This window comes from Anoplopoma fimbria, chromosome 16 (genome assembly GCF_027596085.1).
Source record: "Anoplopoma fimbria isolate UVic2021 breed Golden Eagle Sablefish chromosome 16, Afim_UVic_2022, whole genome shotgun sequence".
NCBI lineage: Eukaryota > Metazoa > Chordata > Actinopteri > Perciformes > Anoplopomatidae > Anoplopoma > Anoplopoma fimbria.
The window spans coordinates 11,028,748-11,053,069 of NC_072464.1; the positions used below are offsets into that span (position 1 = coordinate 11,028,748).

The 24,322-nt window shown below is 41.8% G+C and overlaps 2 protein-coding genes across 3 annotated transcripts; both read right to left on the reverse strand.

Annotated features, from left to right (window-relative positions):
• Positions 1-1,414: 1,414 nt before the first annotated feature.
• On the reverse strand, positions 1,415-14,125 carry LOC129104829 (vang-like protein 1). 2 transcript variants are annotated; one of them, XM_054615685.1, is made up of 9 exons: positions 14,055-14,125; positions 13,204-13,309; positions 13,138-13,152; positions 7,218-7,646; positions 6,635-6,810; positions 5,843-5,976; positions 3,563-3,713; positions 2,713-2,947; positions 1,415-1,805 (listed from the first exon to the last, which is right to left on the reverse strand). In XM_054615685.1, the coding sequence occupies exons 1-9, from the start codon at positions 14,123-14,125 to the stop codon at positions 1,545-1,547; spliced, it is 1,578 nt and encodes a 525-aa protein (XP_054471660.1). In that variant the 3' UTR covers positions 1,415-1,544. The 2 variants fall into 2 exon arrangements, with proteins under 2 accessions (XP_054471660.1, XP_054471659.1); XM_054615684.1 differs by having other exon boundaries at positions 13,138-13,309.
• A 9,647-nt stretch (positions 14,126-23,772) lies between these two features.
• On the reverse strand, positions 23,773-24,150 carry LOC129105094 (helix-loop-helix protein 2-like). Its single transcript, XM_054615980.1, has one exon. The coding sequence runs from the start codon at positions 24,136-24,138 to the stop codon at positions 23,773-23,775; it is 366 nt and encodes a 121-aa protein (XP_054471955.1). The 5' UTR covers positions 24,139-24,150.
• Between the last annotated feature and the right edge of the window lie 172 nt (positions 24,151-24,322).

Here is a 24,322-nt window from a genome sequence, read left to right on the forward strand (position 1 = left end):
ATTTTACATGTTCTGTTGTATAAAAGAAGACGAAGACAACGCATTTGGAAAAGCAACCCCTTTTCTTCATTATGTTCCCTTTCTTTCTCCTTTCCTCATTCTCTCTCTCTCTCTCACACAGACACACACACTCGACCGCGCATGTATGTTCAGCACATCCTAAGTATAACTGAGGCACATGTGTAGTCAAGAAGTATTTACAACCATCTACACTCTAAAAGCCTATACAAAACGACACCGTCAGTGACCACAGTAACACTTGTGTGGATATAAATTTAACGACGTACCAGGCCTCATAAATACAAAGGGTTTTAAAAATACAGATCAAATACTCACACAAATTTGATTGACGCTCAGGACAGTTTTGCTGTTCAAGAAGCTGCAGATAGGTGGCAGCAGTGTGGCACTGAGACAAAATACTGGAAGCAGAAATACTGACACATTTGATATCTGACTATTCATTTTGGTGAGACATTTGGAAAGACTTAAATCTCTCAATGTCCTAAATCTTTTGAAATTGCTTAAGTAATATTCATTTAGGTTATGCATTGTCTTATGATGCAGAATTTATATTATGTAGGTGCTGTAATAATACACCTCATGATGAAGTAAGATGAAAAAAGGGGGATATGTTTTGAAGTCAACGCAAGATATTATAGGTCAGCCACATGAATCTCAAAGCCGTCCAAACATTAAGTCTCTCTACTAGCCTATAAAAAGTTCTGTGTATACGGCACACACTTAACTGTACATACATAATAAGAAGTCCCATGTGTTTGTTCACAATCTATTCCCTAGACCACCAATATTTAGCTGAACTGTGGTTGGCATTCAGTCCAAGAAATTCCAGTGATTTTGAAATTTACAAACCGGTCTTCATCTATTTACAGTCCATTTATCTCCACAAATACAGACAAGGTAAAAAAAACTTTGACAAATAAAAAAAAAACATTCAAGCAATGCACAATTTTGATATAAAAAAAGTCTGGAAAGATAAAGTATATTCACATATAAATACTGTACATACATCTGGAATTGGGAACAGTTAAATAATCGTTGCTGGGACTGAAAAAGAACAATTTTGGTAAAGATGGTTGAGAGATATATCGAAAAATCCTGGTCACTATAGTAACGCTAAATAGAAAGAAGAGACAGGTTGAGACAGATCCCAAGTGTACACTTCACTCAATACACACACATTTTTCTTTCTAAATCAAACACACTCCTCCTTAATCATGAACTCCCCCCATGCAGGCTCACAATGGCACATGCAAATAAAATGAAGAACATTAGTGAAGGTCATCTGCTGTGCATAGAGGAATACTTGAACTGTTCTGCAAACATCAGGACAGAGAAATCCAAGGATATTCTTTCTCATTTTCTTTTTTTTAATCATCTTTCATGTCAACCGGGACAAAGACAAGGACACAAAGATACACTATGTTTGGAAATAACATACACATAAGTAAAAAAAACAGTAAAAAATTTCGTCGAAAAATTGTAAAAGTCCCATAAATCCAGATCAGCAGACCTGGTCCACTGTGTTAAACTGAGGTTTCTGATTGGAGCAGCAGTATAAACTTGTGAGACTTGGGGTCGATGAACTCCTCAGTCAGTCGAATGTACGGGATGCCCTTGATGGTCACAGCTAAGCTGAAGTCAAGACACTTGAGAAGGAACTCTGATCCCTCCTTTACGCCGCCAGTGACAGAAGCCTCGCTGACCAAAGTCCACTGGTCAGCCATCCAGCGCTCAGGGCCGTACTGCAGGGTCGGACCAGGGGCCAGGTAGGCCTCAAGGAAAGCCTGGACACACACACAGCCAAAGACACAACATGGTCACCAAGAAAATCACTTTTTGAAGGACATTTATTTATCCTATAAGATGGTTTTATATTTTCAACCTGCATTTGCATAATTTTGGCCACCATTTCCAATTGCAAAAAAACCCATTTTACCACTATATTAATTGTTGAGATCTAGAAATACACAGCAACATCATGTAAAGTCAGTTAGACGAGAAAATAAAAACACAAGTTGCCTGATGCTTATGCTGCCAGAAGACGGCTGCAACGTGTTGAATGGTTGCAGTTCCAAGCCTTTGTGTGTTTTTCATGCCAATGCCTGGCAGTATGTGTATTACATCTTTCTCATTTTTCTGCATGTCATGGCTCCCTTTCAATTTTCTTTCTAAAAAATGGGGGTTATAAGCAACATGTCAGCCATTAACTTTTGGTTTTGATGCAATTCAAGATAGGTGTGCTTTCCTTTAGTGAGCTGGGCTCTTTGCTAAAGTGATAACAAACCATGAACTGTGAAATAAGCACTCAAAAAACCCCAACAAAAACCTTTCCTTGGTTGTAGACATGAAGAAATCAAGTAGTAAACCGACGGCATAGTATTGAGATTCTTTTTTTCTGTTTTTGGAGTGCCAATGTCTCAGTTTAAATGGATAGTAAAAACACATGGTTTTGTTTGTTGTGCTGTTTGCTGTAGCAATGTCAATGTATTCCCAGATTTCAGCAGGTGTGTTACATTGGTGAATAGAGATGATTTCCAGAACTATGCAAAGAAGATCCAAGTTGAAATAACCTGGGATTATCCTTTACATCCTGTTAACATTGACTTCTGTGGTTTGAAATAAAAACAACACATTCTTTTCTGACATTAAACTATTTAAGTTATCTAGAGAGAGGTTTAAAGCTAAACTCACTTTAGGACTCATGTTATTAACGAGGCAGAAAGCGAGGTGCTTCTGGATGCTCTCCATGCTGTGGCAATGCTGCCTCCTGGTGGTGCGGAGGTACTTCTGCAGGGCCCGGGCCATGGAGGGAAATATAGCCAGAGCTGCTTCACGCACATCCATGATGTCAGATGGTGTTGCACGCTCATCCTCTTTCTTCATCCGGCGGACATGTGTGAAGGCCTCCTCCACAGCCACCACCAGCCTGACACAACGTGAACATACACACAGCTTTTAGCTTTCTGTCAGCTAGTGCAACTGCTTATCAGACTATAATACATAATACAGCTGGCTTCATCTAGTGTTTTTGTCATTAGACAAAAGTGTCTGTTACATAAATGTTCCTTGCTGGTTTATTACTTGACAGGACTGTAATGGAAAGAACCAAAACATTTAGCTATTTCAGCAGCTGTGAGTCTGATGGATGCTTGCTTATATACGTATATATATACAGTTTATGTATATATTATTTCTATATGCCCAACTGCACGAATGAAAATAAACATGAAGTAGGAAGACTAGGTTTGATTATAAATGTTGTAGTTTTTTTTCCATTAGGGGAAAAACATATTTTTAAAGACTAATCTGACAGTAGAAGAATCTCTGCAACAACTTTAAATGACCATATCACAATGTTTCTTGGTTTTCCCTGACTACTGTTTTAAGACAGATATGAAAAATTGTGAAGCCATCCTTAAAGGAGGCTAAACAAGACGTGCATTCAGACCAATAACATTTACGTACCGAGCTGCATGTCAGACGGAATCTACAGATCAGTGAGCCCCCCTCCCACGTGATGACATTTGTTCCTGTGACTCACCTGGCCCTACGTTTACGGACTCTTCTCTCGTAGTCAGCCTCTTCGTAGTACAGCTCATTGTGGGCGCTGTCTTTGCGTTTGGCGGCAGCTGTTACCATGGCCCGTGACTGATTCCCATTACCAGGCTGTGCTCCTGCAGTGTTCCCCGGGGCTGCACCCAAAGGGGAGGACAGAGGCAAATTGGTTGTATTAGTTTGAGCAATAGAAAATAGCACCTGACCCCACCAGTGTCTCTGATTAATGGGGCTGTATCTCAATCTGAATCAAGGTCAGATGGGAGGATAGCTGAGATCTTACACATCAGTGGAGGTGTCAAACAACTATGAATCAGCCTCTTCAGTGTTAGGACCATTTTAAAGGTTGGAGAGAGATTTGAGAAGAGTATATGTTAATCTTTCTTACTTATCTGGGGCATCCTGCCAAATCATGTGTCTCAGTCACAGATAATGTTAATTATAGCACTGAGAAAAGAGGAAACTTCCACTGGAAGCCTCTACGTTTCTCTGATGTAGAAACCTTTATTTTACAGTGTAGATTAAATATTCATTATTTTACACTTCAAAGGCCATAGAATTTGTCTGATCTGTGAATTTACTGGTTTGTATGACGTACCCATAAAGCTAATGGAGCTTGTACAGCAGTATATTAGAGTTCCAGGGGTTTTACTGTGGGGGAGTAAGGTATGGTACATATTAATGAAGATCAGAACAGTTTGGGGGAGGTTATAGAGAGTAAATGCTGCAAGTCAGGTAAGGATAATCTATAATTAATAATCTGATCTGCATATGATCTGATCTGTGTGTGTGTGCAGATCAAAAAGAGATGCCAAAAGTTGCAATGTAACATGGATGAAAAACTAGTCTAGCATATACTGTGGAAAGCATGCCGTCAAAAATTTGAACAGGGAGAATTGTAAATATTTCCCATTAAAAATATTGGTAAACAAATGCCTCTTTCAGTTCCTGGCCTACATATTCAAGCTATGAGCAGAGCGACTTTGAATGACTGTGAATAAGAAAGAGAGGGGGGCTGGATGGGGGTTTGAAATGAGCGCAAATGAAAAGAAAGAGGGGGGGGCTGAGCGTGAGGAAGGAGAGATGTGATGTGGGAGTATGTGAGGAATGAGCGCTACTCTGATGAATTATTTAAGTCTTGAAATTCCACGGCCCCCTAGAGGCCTCTCCGCTGCACTTTGATAGGGAGGGGGTGGGGTGGATGGAAGGTGCTATGAGGACAACATATCCCATACTGCACCGCTGCCATAGATCATCAAATCCACTGGGATGTGTAGCGTGTGGGGATTTATGGGTGGTGAGAAGAGGACCCTTTTAACAGCAGGAAAGAGTGCAATATGTGACATTACAAGGTGTGTGTATGTGGGTGCAGGGAGTATTGTTGCGTCACAGTTGGAGTTTGTGTGTGCGCGTGTGGTAGAAGTGCTTGCCGCGGATGCAATATATACATTATGTCTGAGACGGAGGCTTCAGAGTGCAGTATAGATGGAGGGAACTGAACCGTGAAATTAGTGGCTTCCTGTGATAAAGTGCTGGGTAGAGTGATGCTGAGGACTTTTATCGTTACTTACTGTCCAAAAGGTATTTTCTCAGTTTGTTTTTAAAAGCTGCTCATGGACGAGATGGAGATGGAAAAGAAAAACATCACAAGAAGAAAGCAGCGGAAGTTGTAGTGAAACAGGGACCTGATACACAAAGACAAGACTCTGACTATAGCTTAGATCCAACGAATAGTCAGACTTCAGAGAGACGTCTAGATGGATCTGTTCCACAAAACTGTCTTGTTCTTAACTAGCTTAGGAAATTATAAAATCTTGACACAGTGCAACCCTGTAGCAGAGCTGAGATGTGGCTTATGCGGCAGGGCTAAGTACTTCTGCTAACTCGTCAGTCAGGCTCTGTATAGTTTCTTTGGGCAAATAGAAACGACTGACGACGTCCTCGCTGCTGTACATTTCAAACTGTCCACCTTCTCAATACAAAATATGCAATATTGTTAGAAAATTACAAATAATGATTCATATTTTCCCCCCTATTTTGTCATTTAGTGCCACTGGCTAGCAGGTGTCACTGATTGTTACCATAGAAACATTGCTCTCAGTTCAGGCTTGGGGGTGACTAACGTGTTAGGCTTATAATAAGTTGATCTGTTTAGAGTAGGCCAAGTGAAACTGGCTCCTGGGAACCAATGAAACATTGAGAGGGACATCAACAGAAATCCTATAAAAGATATAAGGTACTTATTTAAAAAGATGAGGCGACTTACCATCCACGTTGTAGACCTTCAACCCAGCCAGGTGTTTGGCAGCCCGGTGTTTGGAGGCAGAGAGAAGGGCTGGATTATGGAGAGGGAAGTCTCTGTAGTAATACTCCAAGATGGACAGAGCAGCCTTTTGAACGCTGCATGAGATGAATAAGAAAGACAGAGAGTAAACTCGAATACAGAAGAAATACAGTACAGTTTTCATCCCAGCTGGCTTATATAAGAAACTGAATAATGCCCTTTAATCCACGGAACATTTTTTTTTTCCTGATGAAGCCTGATAAAGAGTTATTATAATGTTGCTTTTTTTAAAGAGTTCCTCACAACTTTAGCATTGCACTTCTATAACAAGTCAGATGTGTTGATGACTTGTCGATGTAGTCTTGTAGAAGTCATATCCTCGATCAGTACAGAAACAAAGTAAGACAGCCATAGAACGAGTGCCTGTGTGCACTCTGTCCCCTCAACTCCTAGAATAGCTTGCCTTGAGCAAACTAGACGACAAGGCTGATGAGTAACTCAATTACTGCCTGTTACCACTGTCCCTGTGGATGATGTGATGTTATACACATACTTCAACACTGTAGGACTGTGACCAAGTGCCTGTGTGTGTGTGTGTGTTTGTGTGTGTGTGTGTGTGTGTGTGTGTGTGTGTGTGTGTGTGTGTGTGTGTGTGTGTGTGTGTCTAAATTTGTGCTGTACAGATGGGTCATATTCACATATAAAGCTCAGATATGCTTTTATTTATAGTTTCTTCTTTAATCCTCCTTTTTTCATTAGGAACTATATACGTACCTAAGCTGCCCTATGTTGTAGTGACGCGTCTCTCCGTCTGTGGAGCGAATGACACACACGCTGTAGCAGGGCTGGAGGTGGCGGAGCTCCAGCAGCACCACGGCCAGGTAGTGGACAAACAGCTGGGAGTCCACGAGGGACACGGCAAACTGGACGATCCCATGGTAGTCCTCATCCTGCTTAGACCACATGACCGGTTAACTGAAAACATTTACTGCAGGATGAAAAACCATTCATTAATTGTATATTTCACCAATATTTAACCCAAAATTGTCATTGAGATTAAGAATCTTGTTTCCAAGAGCAAGATGGGCAGAAACGTCAATTTACAGAAAAATAGAAATCAAACCAAGTCCGATTAATTAGCATTATTGTCAGATAACCACACAGCTCTTATGCATAAGCATCAACGAAAAAAGCCTAACATTATGTCCTTCAACACCAATTTTCCACTTAAATTCCAGAAATAAAATTTGTGACTAACATTAAAAATATATTTTGTTAGTAAATGATAGAGCGTACTTATAATTTTTGAAGCCATATAAATACTTTCAGTGCTCTAATGGCACACTCTCTAACCCACCTGTGCATCAAGGATCCGGACCCCATAGAAGAGCCAATAAGACATGGTGAGCAGGAGTGTGAGTGTGGTGAGGAAGGCGCGGTACACACACACTCTGGGCAGGCTTGCACGGCCCGGTTTGAGAAACAAGGCCCACATGGCCATCAGGAGGATGAGGAGCTTGAAGGCGATGGAGAGGAAGAGGCCCTCACAGGCTGCGCCACAAGCCTGCAGCCTGTCTGGCCACATCATAACTGGAAGAAGCAGGAAGGCCAGGGGAGTGACCAGCACCAGCAGCCCCACACATGAGCCCACAGCCAGGGGAAGATAACGTCGGAAGCCTTGGGTCCGATCATGCATTTCCTTCCCAAGTCCAACCACTTCCTCCTGGGAGATGCTCAGCTCTGAGGTGCCTGTCACTGCGGTGGTGGTTTCCCCCCAGTTATCATCCTGAGGAAGGAAAGAAAGAAAGGCGAAGGAAGGGTGTGTTACAAGTCATGGATGTATGTTTAAAGATATTGGATTGTTTATGTTGTCACTTAAAGGGTTAATCCACCAAAAGTACACAAAAAAATGTAAAAACATCTCTTTAAAGCTGCATTAACTGAGGTTTTTGGCCCTGTGGCATATTATCTCGCTATTTCAGGCGAACAAAACTGTTTCCTTTTTCATACATTCAGCACTGTGCAACATTTACATTCATACAAAATGATGTTCACCTTTTGGTATTGGGGTAGGGAAGAAAATCTCAGAGACAGATATCTTATCGCATGGGCAAAGACAACCAAAACTATCTGCATTCCTAGACACCCCTAGAGGTAAGACAGATTAGTTTCTTTATCATTTTAAAATGGCTAACAAAATAGACAAAAGACAGTGAGAAACTGGCAAATGAACTGATTAATATAAACCTGTATCTGACATGTAACAATGCCTCCATTATCCTATTATACTCCTGTCAGTACACGAGCAATCATGGATTGTATGCACCGTTCACACAGCACATCCTTCATGCTATTTAGAGATGTTTTGTTTTCTAGGATTTTTGCCTCATTACGACAGGCCTTCAAAGTCCCATTGAAGTAATGTAAAATGACAGGTTGGGGAGTGCTGTAACGTTCACGTTGGCAAGAAGATGGCAACATATGCGTCTACACAGACACATACACACTCACATACACAAACGCTGGAGCTTTCCAGGCCCATCATTGCAAATTAGAGTCAATTTTTTTCTTTTAGCCAGCAGGGTCATTTTCTGCATAAATATTTCCAAGAAAGAGCGACAGCGAGTATAAATTAATGACAAGTCTGCTCTAAAGAGGCATTTCTTTTTTGTGTGCCTGTCATTATTTAAGGTAATTAGCCATTCATTGTTCCCCAGAGTGTAACTGCATTGTATATATCGCCAACTACAACCAATCACAGGAGCACAGCAGCTGCAGAGACAGGGGTGATGGCTAGAAAAAAAGACGAGCTGAACAGATAAGCCTTCATGGCTTCTCACACACACACCTTAGCATATCAAACAGTCGGTAAAGCTCCAAAGTAGAGCCATATGGGCTTGATCAAGCTGCTGGGAAACCAGACAGGCTGTGGGTAACACAGACAGAAGATGGTCGCATTAAATCTCACCGGTCTAGAGGGTGTATTCCACTGTAAATTGTGCGTATGAAGAAGTTAATATAACTTTTTCAGATTAAATGAACCCTGCTGATATTTGTGGAATGTGAAATATGAAATCGACATTGCGTTTGCATATTTCCAATCAGGAAAATGCAGAACATGGCACATAAATATGAATTCTGTCCTCCAGAGCTGTTCACAGCTAATTAACTCCGTAAAGCTGGAGGAGGGGATGCCAACAGGATCCAGAAGATGAATGAGAATGAGAATGAGAAGAGAAGAGGAGAGGGAGGGAAAGTGAGAGAGGGAGGGTGGCCGTGGTTTAAGGTGTGTGATAGAAGTAAGAAAGGTGGGGGAGGATCCAGAAGCAGCATTTAATTCTGGGTATCTGCCTGGCAGACTAATGTGTGAGACCAGAGGTTAGCTATGTGAGTGCAGTGTCAACTCCATTTAGTATCTTATCTCATTTCTAGTCCACTCACATCTCTCCTTTTTCACTCGCTCTTTTAACACGGTCCAAGGGAACAAGTGGGAATAGAAAAACAATATCGCTTTAAGCTTGACCGTTCATTATTAACCATGGAAACAACCGTTGACTAAACAATCTCCACTTTAGGTCCACTTATTCATCTGTTCGCTCAGTTGATGCTGTCTTTTAGACTAAGTGGGCTTAATTGTCTTTTACGCTCAATGTCTGTTGACAGAAAGCTTTTGTTTGACTTACCCAATAAATGTCCTTTGGAGTGGAAGCCTGAAAACTCCTGCTGCATGTAATAATTTGGATTTTCGCAAAGAGAAAAAAGCAATTGTACTTCTCTCTGATTGGAGCTTGAATTATTGTTTGTTGTTTTAACATGTTATATTTTTGATCAAATATCAGATTAGAACTGTATACTTGTTTTTTGTCTGACAATTTAAGCAAAAACATTTGCATATAAGAGACTAAATCTTGAGATTGACTGTCTTTAAACACGGTGGGGGTGATTATAGAGCTCAAAAGAAGCTGAGAGTCGGCAGAGAAACCAGAATGTCTGTGTCACTCATCACCAGATGTCAGCTCTGAGGCACAGTTTTGTTTTTTGCCGTCTGAAAGAGGAGGAAGAGGAAATTGAGATTATTATAATTTTTTCCTGTATTTTACAAAAATGAACAAAATTGACACCTGGTTTGGTGCCGTAGGCTTCATTAAGTACAATAGGGATTTTTCATAGAAGTCATTTTGACATGTCACAGAAGGAAAAACACAGGTGTAAATAATAAAATGAATGTCCCGCTGTTGTGCGTGCTAACTCACTGACACGGCTTACCGAGACACTTGAATAGAAAAGAGTCATTGTCAATGGTAGTGGTAACACAGGTACTTTTGCTACTCTGACAATGTTTGCTACGAAAAGTCCTCGGATATTTTTGACAGTTAAGGTAAGTATGCACAGACGGTTTATACGGACAAGATTTCAGGCTCATGTCTCCTCTAGTGAGAGAAACAGTGTATCACTTACCCAGCTAATACACTGTTAAAACCAACCATTAAGTCTCAGTGGATTAATCCCAAAGATTAACGCTACTCTAATCAGGCCTGATCTCTACATACAGTAGAGCGAGGAGAAAGAGTAACCGAGAGAGAACGAAACAGAGAAGGGTTACAGGAGAGAGAGGGGGTAGCAGGACTGCTGCTGCTTGCTTGGCAGTCTTTTCATCTGGCAGGGGGTAAATATGGATTATGGTTAGGCCCGTTCCACCGTTCCAAAGCACAACAACACAACAACATACTGATTAGCACCATGAGTCACATGAAAACACACACCAAACAGCCTGCCAGAAACACAATAGCTAAGCCCCAATGGCGGAGGTTAAAATTACATTTATACATTTGTGTGTATTAGTGACACTGTGTATGTGTTTGTGTTCAAGTGAGTCATAGGAGCTAGGGGACAAAAACAAATGGTGTTAGATTAAAATGCCTGGCATGTTTTTCTACAATTTACTCCATTCTTGCATTTGAGGTGGTTCTTTATTTTATTACATAAAAAGCTGTGAGCGTAGTAGCTTTGAATAGGTTTGTGTGTACAACTATTCATTGAAAAGGGCAAGGAACCAAAGCATCAAATGCTAAAACAAATGTACATTACTTCTCCCCATACACTTTTTTATTCCTAGAGCTAACGTTGTGATTTGAATTCACTGCCTTCTGGCACAAAGTCACAACGTCTCACAAAGCAGCATGGACAGTCTCAGTGACAGCCTTGGTGCTCTCTCTATGACTCACTCACACACACAAAAACACACACACACACACACACACACACACACACACACACACACACACACACACACACACACACACACACACACACACACACACACACACACACACACACACACACACACACAGAAGCTGTGTTCCAAGACCGTATCCTTATGTCATAGGCATCCGTGTAAACATGGAGGATTATTCATATCAGCTTTCCTCAAAGTGGCTTTTGGCTGGATGCTAAAGCTAATCTCAGTCTGTGAGAATGTCTTTCTGTGCTGGAGCCTGTTAGCTTTAAAGCAGCTCTGCCATCCAACAGAGCTGCCCCCCCCAAAAAGCCGCAGCTGGGGTGGACTTTGGTGGTGGTAATGATGGTGCTGCCACTGTGCCATTTGGACATATTTGTCTGAAGGGCTCATGCAATACAATGGCAGATTACCTTACACTGCGGACAATGGACGTAAGCTATAAGCTGACAATCACATGACATCGTGGAATGTGGCTGCCCAGCCGGAAGGGAATGCAGAGCAGAGACGGCAAAATAGGTCAGACTTCTCCAAAATTGTTAGAAAATTGAGGCTGAAGGCATGTCCATATCGTAATCACATTAAATAATACTCTATACTCTGGAGTACAGTTTTCCAGGCAGCTTCAGACCTCAGCTTCTCCACATACACAGACACATTTTCTCATTTTTCACACAAACAAACAGAACATACACAATGATAAAATGCTCTCTTTTACTATAGATTTCAAGTAGGTCAGAGAGCCTGTGAAGGCAGCCCAAGGCAGAGTTATTTCTAAAGAGCAATAACTCTTTTCCCCTTCCTTTGGTTATTATTTTTGCTTCTCACTCCGTTTTCTTTAACTTTCATTGCAATGTACATAGCTCATCTGCATTTAAAGGAATAGTCTGACATTTGGAGAAATACGCTCTCTTGCTAAGAGTTAGATGAGAAGATTGATACCAGTCTCCTATCTGTCCGCTGAATATAAAGCTGGAGCTAAGAGACAGTTAGCTTCCCATACAAACTGGAAACAGCCTGTCTCCGTCCAAAGCTATAGGAAAACACCTACAGGCACCTCTAAAGTCCACTTATCAACATGTTATGTCCTATTGGTTTAATACGCAGAAAAAAACATAATGTGACAACAACAAGTTGCTGTTTTATTGGGGATTATGCCAGGCAGGATTTCAGGAAGTCCTGCTCTTGGCAATAGAAATAGTCTGGAATATAACCCAGTATATCAAAGTATAACATACTTTGTATGTGCTGGTATGTGAATTTCTTTTTTTCCCCTTTTGGACAGAGCTAGGCTAGCAGTTTCCCCCTGTTTCCAGTCAGTGTATTTAGCTAAGCTAACCAACTGCTGGCTATAGCAGACAGAAGGTATAATCTATCTTCCATTATATTACTTAAAATAACAACTACTATAAATAATGGTCACCATTTAAATCCATCTTTAATCTCTAGGGCATCGATTTAGCTAAAAACCTCTTCTGTCTTTGAGCTGCATCATCACAGCATTTTGCTTCCTCGTGTCTACTTAGAAAACTATTTCGCTTACAGAGCTCAGCAAAATCAGCTTTATGGAATGACTGGTGTCAATTTGCTTTCAAAGCGATCAGGCATAACAGTCATACACAGTATCAAACACACACACACACACACACACACACACACACACACACACACACGCACACACACACACACACACACACACACACACACACACACACACACACACACACACACACACACACACACACACACACACACACAAACTGTAACGTAGCGTTGTCTGGACAAATCCGTCCAGGCCTACAAGATGGATGCTAATCCTCTGACCTTTGATCCCTTGGCACCATTGTTATTAAGTGTCAAGCGCTGTGGTAATGGGCAGCCAGCTGTTCTGAGGACGAGTTTATAAGGTCACGGTGCTGAGTTCATACTGTAGATGGATTACTGGGCCTTCTCATTGTTTCTGAAGGAATAAATTACTTCTCTAAAAAGCAGCCCATCTTTGACGTGTGATCAGTGTCGTGTACACTTCAATGTAAAATACCTGGGCCTCGTCTTCCTGATCTGCTGTTGGAGTGGGTTCTCCTGGCAGCGGCTCTCCATTGTGAACGGGGGACTCCTGGGAGGGCGTGTCAGGGGGGTTGATGACAACAGACCTCTCAGAGCGACTGCTGTCTTTACTGCTGCTGGCCTTGTGCCGCTCACGGCTTCGATCGCTGGAGATGAACAACCAATCACAAGAGAAAAATTAACACAGGAAGTTAAGAATGCTTATTATTGAATAATCTGGAGATTATTTCCTTTATTAATCGTTTTGTCTTTAAAGAGTGTTGGAAAATAATTAAATTACCCTCACAATTTGCCAGATATATATCCAAAGAATTAATCATTAAAATATCTGCCCATACATTTTCTTTGGATTCAAAAATAAGGATAGACTAATCATTTCAGGTCTAAATTCTTGAATGCAGCAAAAAGTACTCAAACAAGGATAAGGACAATAACAGAGTATTTAATAGTGAAACTAATAGTAAGTTGCAGCCCTACTGGTTAAATAGCTGGTGGAAAGGGATAGAAATGAATACTGAGGAATAGACAGGACAGGAATCAAATGATTCTGTCATTTGCGGGATGGACCGTGTTTATCAGTGAAAGAGGTTAGAATCACTCAGCTGTGACGACCCTAATCCACAAGCTCTGTCCATCTCAATCTCTAGCTTCTGACTTTTCTCTCTCACTCTCAGTCTGTTTCATTTGGCTACAACCAACACAACACAAACACAACAAACACAACAAACTCAATGTGCACTGAATTGACTACATGAAATACAATACAAAAAGCTGCTACGAAAGGTGCAGTTTGTAATCTAGCAGAAATCAATATAACAGGAAGGGAGAGATAGACAGACACAGTTGAGAAGAAGACATTCAGATGGAAAGGCGGCCAGATAGGAGACATACCCATGTCGGTTTGATCTCCCCGAGCGGCTGGAGTGATAGGAGTAGCCTGAGTGGGTCGACTCAGTGTCCATTCCAACGCCGTTCAGAAGCCGGCAATTGGCCAGGGGGATGAGGAGTGATTGTCGTGTGGCAGAGAGGGTAAGTTGGCAGCAGTACTCAGGAGGAGGAATGGGTTGCTATAGAGACGGGCCTCAGGAATCCACAGCGACTGACAACTACCCCAGATAGCTGCTTTAGTAGCCACATTGACCTGAGCGATGGAGAGATAGAGGGTATGAGGCTTGCATCAAAACTTGCAGCAATGTTTAACAAATAATGCATAAAATATTAAAATGATGGCAGAATGACAGGTAATCAAAATATTAGCGCCAACATCTATCTTTATAAGCTGTGCTGTAGCAGTTAGATGCATAATATTATCTATCATGAATGTGTGGACTTGTCTTCAGAATCTGTTTTGACCTTTGCAAAACAACATGTTTGTACTATTCACACTGGGCTTGGAATAGTTTACAAGACACACTTTATTTGTCAAAACCAGGCATTCAAACGCCACATTCACAACATGTTTTATGAAGAACCTAACGGTTTTAAATAGCCAAGCTCGCTCCTCTATGCCTCTCAAATCAATTGTGTGTGTGTTTTATATGACTGGGTCTAAATGATGCCACTTTGCCTAGGTCTCTCTTGTTTAAAATAAATAATGCATCTCAGGAGACTTCCTGGTTAAATATAGATTAAATAAACAATGACATCATAAACCCACAAACCTACTGCAGGAGCTTCAGGGAGAGAAAGGAGACCAGTGCAACCAGTTTCAGATGAAAATAACTAGATATATCAATAAAACAAGGATATAACCCTCTTTGATACTGTAGCTATGGCCTTGTTGAAACCATAAACAAAATCTTGTCCCTTTTTCAAAGTAATACATTCTCAGTATATGTGAACTAATTCTCCATTCTTATCCGTCATTATGAGGATCAGACTCCTATCCCTATCCTGGGCCTGAATGCTGTGTGATGCATGAGGATGTATCAGGGCTTCACCATGCATGACCATTCATTTAGACCTCAATCTACAGTCTGTTTCCCAGCTGTTGTCCTGACAACCACGTGCCAATCACCATCTCCAGCCCAGTCTCATTTTACTAACCGTGGTTATACCCCCCCCCCATTTACAGGCTATTTGTCGTCTCTGTAGCCGATGGTGAATATAAAGAGTAAAAACAGCCCATTCAGCATATTAGTATGTGAATCCACGCAGCGGCATGGAGATGCAATGAATATAAAATGATGGTTGTAAAAATGTGGCTGCAATGTAGCTGATTTCCATTAAGACGATGCAGATATGGTTGAACGTTTTTTCTCTCTCTTTCCATAACCCATCATGGGAAATGTGGACGGTGCACGTGAGGAACCACTGAGTCCATTAAGGATTGTCACGCAATGAATAAATTATGTAATAACATTACCATTGTCTCAATTACATGTGCCACACAAAAGCTAGAATTAGCAAATGATGGTGTGTTGACAAAACAATGTAGTTTCAGTGAGAGTGAACAGAGCATCATTTTCCACTGATACAGACTCTGATGCTATTGAAAGCAGGGGTGCATATGCTGAACAATGCAGAGCTGTGCATATATGCAGGACTTCAATAAATATTGTACTTGAACATACCACTCACAACATCAAAGCTGATGTCTCAGCATCAATTTTTAAAAGCAAACCAGATATTTTACAGAGGAAAGCCGTATCTCTCATCTCTAACCCACATCTGGAGCGTCCACTGTTGCCTTGGCAACACCGGAGGCAGGAGGCCCCATCTAGGAGCAATAATCAATCACCCCTGCTGGGAGTAAATTTGTGTTATGGGTCTATGAGAGGGTGAGGGTTGGGGGGTGGCACAGTTAGAGGGTACAAAGAGCAAACAATAGCTTCTCATCGCACCCAGCTTCCCGTATGGTTAAATGAATAAGGCAATGATTTGAATAAAAGCCGTTAACCCCTGAGTGCTGATCTCTGAACGCGTGGCAGTGGTATGTGGGCCAGGATGATGCCTCTGAGAAGCCACTCATCCACGAGACGAGCCTGAAGAGGCATAGTGAACCAGGCCATGTGGAAAATCGCAGCCAGGGGGTAAGATAAACTATCAGTTACAAACCAACGGATCACTATGAATAAAGGATAACAAGGTGCATCAGAGGCAACCGGCCTCACTCTTATTCTGAGTCGGCCCATCCAAAAAATTCAGAAGTCCTCTGTGAGGGACTCTGTGTGTTAAACTGATTCTCTATTGAGGCGTAGTTGCTTCCCTGCAGACCTTTCCGGTCGGCTGCACCGAGAAGAGATTCACAAGGGCGGAAAGTGACACTAATGTAAAACAAACACTCATTAAAGTGTGTTTGTTTAGTCAATGGAGGCTGTTGCACAGTGGGGGCTACTGTAACTACATAGGCTCAGTGGTACAGACACGTGTGGTATCATAGACTTGTTTTTTTTAATATATTCTAAAGAGAGAATGCAAACTGACCGCACTATTGCAACAAATGTGTGTGGGAGTGCATGGGGAGAGCTGTAACATCTGATGGATTAGATTCTTTGTCGCATATTTTCCCACCGATCAAACTCATCAATTAATAATAACACAAAACAATTGACGGATTTTTGTTAAATTTACCCGGCCTTACGGACTTTGGCATCCAAAATGGGCAGAGAAAGAGAGGTGTGGAATTTGAGATTGAATTAAATACCCAATGCAATGCTGGCACGCTAAATGGCACAAATCAGCCTCGTAGCTCATGTAGAGCACATGCTGAGGCCTGGTTTCCATGGCATCTGTGCCCTCCTTCACACCCGTTAGCCCTCGTGCCATCCTTCCTTAATGTGCGCCCTGCACTGGTGGCATTTTGCCATAATTCAGATGCAGCAGCCGGCAGTCTGCTGCGTTACTTTATTTCCTTTATCATTCGTTGTTATTAACTGATAACCATTTGGTATATGCAATATCATTTATAGTGATATAGTTATTCGGAGCACAAGGTGACATCTTCAAATCGCTTGTTTTGTCCAACCAACAGTACTCAAATAACTATCACATGAGACAAATAGTTATACGATTGTTGGCATTTTGACAAATCCTTTCAGCTGTATATTATTTTAGTGTAATAAAAAACGTTCTTTGAAAGTGGCAAATAAAACAAACACAGACACGTGAGTAACTCAGTCGAGTAAGCTGGGTAAGACCTCTTTGAAGTCAAACAATGGGTGACACAGTGTGCACCAGTGTTATTTATAGTGATAACAATCTCCAATCCCTCCATGGACTTGGGATAACCCAGAGGAACAGCTGCTGATTAACACATTGTAACGTCGCTGCTAACTGACTAAAATCACACAAATGGAGCCAAAGATGCATTAAACGTCCATGGAAAGGATATTGTGGCCCTCACCATATGATGCCATTAGGAACTTAGTTCATTAATATTGTCCTTTCATCGTTTGCTGTATGACTCTGACATTTCATTCTCGGCACTAAGGTATTTGTCAGATATGTGAAGAGAGCAAACCTGTGACCTTTGAGTGACTGGAGAGAGTCTGAGCCACTCACACCCTGCTGTTCTTACACACACATACACACACACCAACACACACACACACACACACACACACACACACACACCTACGCACACCACAGTAAAAGGAGAAAGTTAAGACCTGACACAGTACTCTGGAATGCAAACCTAGTAACCCCTGGTCCGCTCATGTGGAACTAAATAAAAGTACAGTAGAAGGAGAGGGAGTGAAGTGGTGAGAGATAACTCAGTACATTCCTGCTTTAAGAAAAGTGCTTTAATGCCTGTAAATACACTTCTGTACACTGCTCTAATATGCACCATGCATTACATCGTGTTATCCAAGCTTTGCAGGATCCTAACACTCCTTAGTAGCCTAAAGGTATCTCTCCACTTCTCATTACACTTGTGGCAGTCTGCCCTGCCAGCCAGAAGAAAAAAAAAAGCATGGTTTAAAAGAGAGCAATGACAAAAGCCTCGCTGACAACACTTTCTTTTGATCATTCATGGCAAGAATGGCTTCAAGGGGATGAGTCACCTATTCAAAGGGTTCCCATACCTTAACGTTCCCTCATACCTCTCTGCTCGGGACCTATCAGCACTAATCAATAATAAATGGCTGCAGGAGAAGCACAGTTTCACTGCAGCATCATGACTCTGAGGATACTGAGGAGGACAGCACCGACGGTGACAGAGGAGACACGTGAGGCGGCTTCAGTCATAGTAACACCTCATCCAGTTGTGCACGGTGTGCTCATCAGGCAGCTGCTGATGATGGCGATACCCACCATCACCCTGCAGCGGCGGCTTAATACGCCCTTTTATTCTACAGGCTCCTGGGTCTGAAAGAGAGCGCCATGGATGTGATGTTACTTCTCTATTACACAGATGCAGTTTCGGCTACAATAGATCTGGTTTCAGTCACATCCTGAACACCTTTAACCACAGCAGATTATTAACTATCACATAAAGTGCATGCATTATGTTGATGGTGGTGTGTTTGAGGCACTGGGCAGTGTCTCAATTAAAGGCAAATGTAAAATGATCTCAACATAAATATAGGTAAGGAGCACTAAAGGCTGCATGTCTGTTAAGAAGGAAACCATTTTTTTCCACGACGGCAGCATTGAACTTCATCAGTAATTACTGCGAGGCGTGTGTCTCATGCGTTTGGCAAGGATATAACCAGTGAAATGAACGCAGCGTCGCAAAAAATCAATTCATTTACCTACCTTTTTTTTGGGTCAGACGTGCGCCATATTCCTCTCATGCGTCTCGGTCTCAGTGTTAAGGTGGATCAGGCGCGTCTGCGCGGCTGCTGCTGAGGCTGAGGTGGGTCTGTGCTGCACTGACAGGGGCAGCTCCCTCATACGATCCTGGCCATTGTGGTTAGCAGTACCAGAGAGGGAGGCAGGCAGCATGGAGGTACAACATACTTCAAGTGCACTAAAATCAGTATTTTCAGCTGTAGCCCACAAGAGGTCGTCCTTTAGGACAGACTTAGACCTGCTAGGAGCAGGGAGTTAGTGTATGTTGCCTGTGCATCAAAGATTAAAATCACCCTCCATCTAAAAATGTGTTTTTCTGTTTATCGTTACTTCTCTTGGATGTTTGAGCTTCAGTGTGCAGCATGTCGTATGTACAGAGTTTGACACTAGAGGGCCATGCATCTGCTGAAGGGGGGAAGTTTCTCTGTACTTAATCTAAAAGATGATTAAGATGATTGGTCTCGCATCTACTGCGGAGGCCAATGTGGTCCAATAAAGTGTGATGTGGAAAACATTAAATCACAGTTCACATACGACGAGGATGGACTTTTCAGTAAAATAGGAGACATATTGTATCCAGTTGTTAACCTTCTGTCATTTGCATATTCATAGAACTTTTTTTCTTTTTAATGAGGGAGCACGAGTAGGTGTTATTTGTTTTAGTTTGTAGGTCTTTCATTGAAGTTTGGGTGGCTAACGCTTTACAGCAGAGCACTTTCGGGGTCAAGGCATGTCACCTGTGGATTTTGGGAGACAGGAACGGAGTGAGTATGGAGGGCATACATCTGCCACAAATTCCTTGGATGTATTGTCTAATCAAGGGCATTTCATCTCTGGCCAGACGAAAGAGACAAAGGTGAGGGAAAGAGGCAGTGTTCCCTGTATGCACAGGAAGGCCATAATGGTAACAGCTGGTAGGATGAGTGTGTTTGTAAACAACAACAACAACAACAACAAGATTAATATCAGTGATACATAACGCAGCAGCCTTTAGTTTATTCTTTACATTCAAGACAGCAGCTGACAAAATAATGTCACCCCAAGGTCCATTTAGTAAACTCCATTATTATGCACACTTTTAACTAGCTAACATGAACAATAAATACATTTGAATAACTTTCATAACAATTTCATAACAACTAAACTCCATCTGCTGATGAATCTTATAGGATAGGATCGAAAGTGCCAGAACAGCTTCTAAACACAAATAAATCAGTGTATTCAATGGCTCAAGGAATACACAAAACACAAATAGCTATAACTTTGAATATCATCAGAACAACAATCAACTCTTCTACCCATAACTTGACTTGGGTGGTGATTTCAGATATACAAGTTAACATGCCCATACAAGTGTCTCAAGTATATTTTAAGGCCTGTTCAAACAAATGGGAAACCGGTGCAAGTTTCTCTTTGAAATACAGTATATATTCACAGAGGCCAAAAAGAGAATATGAACTTTTGACAGTTAAATCTCACCCTATCTCCATCAGAAGGCTGTCCTGCTCTAACACGGCTTGTATTAGAGCTGTATGGAGACTTAAATAGCTCACAGTTCATGCCTAGTTTTAGTATTTGACCCACATTGGCAAAAACTATACAGAATATGAATAACCATCTATATATGGCCTGTACAGCTTCCACCGCCTCATTTATCTTAAAACCTGATGTTAGGCTTGGCCTGTCCTCCTCTCCTCCTAACATACCTTTTGTATCCAGTGTGTAGATCAAGTGTGTAGTGTGTGAACTGTGCAGTGTTCAGACAAAGGGCTGTCACTCTTACTGCTGGAGTGGACATGAACAATACCTCAGGCCCCTTCGGGCCACATTACACCACAGAGACTCGCATAAAGGGATGAGAGAGGGAGCACAGACGGCTTCTGACTAATGGAGAGAAAAGCCAAAGGGATGCGTAAGACTTCGTATCCACTGCCTGATCTCAGAAGAAAATATAAAAGCCATATTTTGGGAATTTGCAAAGGCAGGGCATAATGTAATAATACTCAGAAGAACCTCAAATGACAGTCTAAAGGACTGTTTTGCTTTTATAATTTTGGCTAAAGTTACAAAAATCCAAGTCTTAATCAAATCAAGTTGGCATTTATCCCAAAACACTGAGCCAAAAGTTACCACTTCTTTCTCTCTCAATCATTTGCATGTATGTCAACTTGTGTGTGTGTGTGTGTGTGTGTGTGTGTGTGTGTGTGTGTGTGTGTGTGTGTGTGTGTGTGTGTGTGTGTGTGTGTGTGTGTTGTGTGTGTGTGTGTCCCAAGAGAGAACAGAGACGGGTGGCTGTAATATGGTTGTTTTGGTTTGTCTGGAGAAGCACCTGCCTGATCCAGAGGGAGAGAGACCCCCAAAATACCAAGACCTCACCCATGTGGTAGAGGACTTGTGTAATAACTTCCCTTTATAGCTTTACTTGAAATGAATAGAGCTACAAAAAAAAAAAAGCTTTCAGATGACACGTTGTAAGATGAAATCTAATAGTAAGGCCTTCAAATCACAAACTTCTGGGTTCAGAAATATTGTAAAATAACTGTGATAAACACCATCAAAAAGGTTTTCTTTTATATTTCCAAGCTGTCCCAGTTTATTCTCAACACATGGATTTCATTTCAGCTGCAACTGAAGCTGCAACACAGTCCTGAAAGCACACAAACGTCCAGTAGACTATCTTTTGTGTAACTGAAATAAATATATTCACAAATTCGTGCACACAGAAAAGTCACATAACTGGCTACAAAGTTACGGTCAAGCATTGTTATGTTTTTAGTAGTTTTGCCACACAAATATAATATACAGCATCTTTCAAAATATGTCCACTCTTTTCATCCTGGTGATGACAGTAAGCCCGTAGTCCAACTATATCCCATGATGAAATATTAATGTGATGTTCCCATAATTAAGATGCATGACAGTCTTCAGTGGGCCGTTAGTTAAATAAGATCTTATATTCCTCAAATCTACTATCAATATCCAGAAATCCGTCATCTGTAGTGGCTATGAACTAAAATGTTTTAGACATCTTAGGCACCCAAGAGTTTTTATATAAATTGTCTTAGATCATTTTTTTCTGTATTAGTGTGTCAGTAGTACTTACTCTTAGTATCCTCATCTTCATTCACTTTAGTCAATTAAATGTAGACCTTTGCACAGTGCTGTATTTAAAAAAAGAATTGGCAAAATTATTTTTGGTGTTAAGCTGATTGACTGAATTGTTGGTTTTTATATTCTCAGAGAAAGCATGAAAGACTCCCGTATGATCGTGCTGTTGCTGTTTGTAAGAAGGTTGTGAGCAGCTTCTCATTCAGTTGGGAGAAGAGGAGAGACCTGGCCACAGCGCAGCAAGAGCTGAACATACCTGCACACCAGCTGATCAGTGAGTCTCCTACCAGGTGGGGTTCCCGAAAAAATGATTGAGCGGGTGCTGGAGCAGCAGCGAGCTATTTCATCTTGGCCTCAGACAAAAAAACAAGGCATCTTGTTCTGACCTGGCAAGACCTGGAAGTCCTGAGTCAGTGCACAAGGCTCTAAAACCCCTCCTGGAATTCACCGTGCTTTATCGGGTGAGGGCTAGTCACAGTGTCCTATGTAAAGCCTGTGCTTCAGCTTCCATCCAGCCTCTTGGCAATTCAAACTGCACTGACCCAGTCTATCAAAGTCTCCATCCTGGATTACCTGAGGGAGAAATTTGATGACCCTGCCACCAACAACCTGCTGGACATGGCTGGCTTAGTGGATCCCAGGTTCAAAACAAGATACGTAGCAGAAGACAAGGTGGAGGAAATCAAGTGCAGAGCCATATCAGAGATGGAGGCGATGCTGTCTGAGTCTGACCATGGCACAGCTGAGTCGTCTGCTTCACAGCCTCATCAAGCGCCAGCAGAGCCACCAAAAAAGAAAACCCTCGGAAGCTTCTTCAAAAGGGCAACAACATCCTTTGCCACATCATCACAGAGAGAGCGGATTGAAACAGAGTTGTCTGCCTACTTGCAGTCTGTCGATGCTGACAGTGAATCAGATCCCCTGCAGTGGTGGAAGACATGAGGAAATGTTTCCAAACCTGAAAAATGTGGCGAAAAAGTATCTGTGTGTGCCCGCCACCAGTTCCCCATCGGAACGATTATTTAGTACCAGTGGGAATATAGTTACATGCCACCGGGCAGCTCTCAAGCCAGACGCGTTGATAGGCTTGTGTTTTTGGCACAAAACCTCTAGATAACCTGTTGGTACTGACTGGTTGTCACAAACACACAGGACACAATCATTTTAGTTCACTGTTTTTGACAAAAAGTGCATTTTAAGTTATGTTGATTTGAAAAGTGCACTTTAATTTAAAATGTCTAGTGACAAGCACAAAGAGTGCACTTTAATTTATGTTTTGAAATGTAATGGGGTTTCTGCACTTTTTCCATTGAGCTCTGTTTTTGTTACTGACTCAGTGTAGAGCTCTTTTTCTACATTGAGCTTGAACTCTTATTTATTTTTATTTATTTTCACCAGCTGCTAAAAGCTTATGTGCATTTTGCAATTGCCTTGAATAAAAACTGTTTTGTTAAATTTAACTTCGTTGTGATTTACCCCTTTTGCACACAAGTTTAAAATTGTTCTAATAGAAACCTCTAATGAATACAGTATAAATAAGAATGGTTTAATGCAGACATATGTTGCAGGGACTACTAGAATCATCATACTGGTGTGACTATGTTAAATCAAGCATTTTTAAGTGCTTTAGAGGAAATGTCAAAATATCGAGATATATATCGTGTATCGCGATATAGCAAAAAAATATCGCGATATCATTTAGAGGCCATATCGAGCCCTACTATGAACAGTCATCCTGCCTCAGTCCATCCTCCTGTTGGTCCTCCTAAACATCCAGCACGTGGTTGAGGTAGGAGATGTAACAAATCGCGAGTCGCAGGATCTCAATCTTGGACAACTTCTTGTCTGGTGGGAGCGTTGGGAGCAGCTTTCTCAGCTCTGCAAAGGCCACGTTGAAGGCCACTACGCGGACGCGCTCCCTGGTGGCGTGCGCAGATCGATACTTGGCTGTCGCGCGCCTCTTCCGCCTCTTCTCCTCCCTGCTTAGGGCGGGCATGTGCACAGTGCATATGCCGTCCTCCAGTTCGGCTGGCACGGACCCACACTGCACATTGAAAGTGTCCAGAAGAGTCACCGTGTCCGTTTGTCCCCAGGGCAGGTCGGGCTCGGGCTGGTCCGGACTGGGCATCATGCTTCTGTCCTCAGACCGGAAGGATCCTGGAGAAAATAGTAGAAGTCAGTAGAAATTACAACTAGGGATGATTGGATTCTGTTTCAACGACTTATTTCCAGGAACTGGGACAAATACAATGTCCAAATATAAGGCAATGGGGGTTATTTCATACACGAAAACTCGCGTGCGCTTCGTCAATGCA

Excerpts from the sequence above, each read along its gene's own strand:
- LOC129104829 (XM_054615684.1), bottom strand. The coding sequence starts at position 14,125 with ATGGACACTGAGTCGACCCACTCAGGCTACTCCTATCACTCCAGCCGC. Across the intron at positions 5,977-6,634 it reads TACAACATAGGGCAGCTTAG|CGTTCAAAAGGCTGCTCTGT; the intron begins GTACGTATATAG and ends CATCTCATGCAG. Across the intron at positions 3,714-5,842 it reads GAAGGTCTACAACGTGGATG|CCCCGGGGAACACTGCAGGA; the intron begins GTAAGTCGCCTC and ends CTTTGGGTGCAG.
- LOC129105094 (XM_054615980.1), bottom strand. The coding sequence starts at position 24,138 with ATGATGCCCAGTCCGGACCAGCCCGAGCCCGACCTGCCCTGGGGACAA.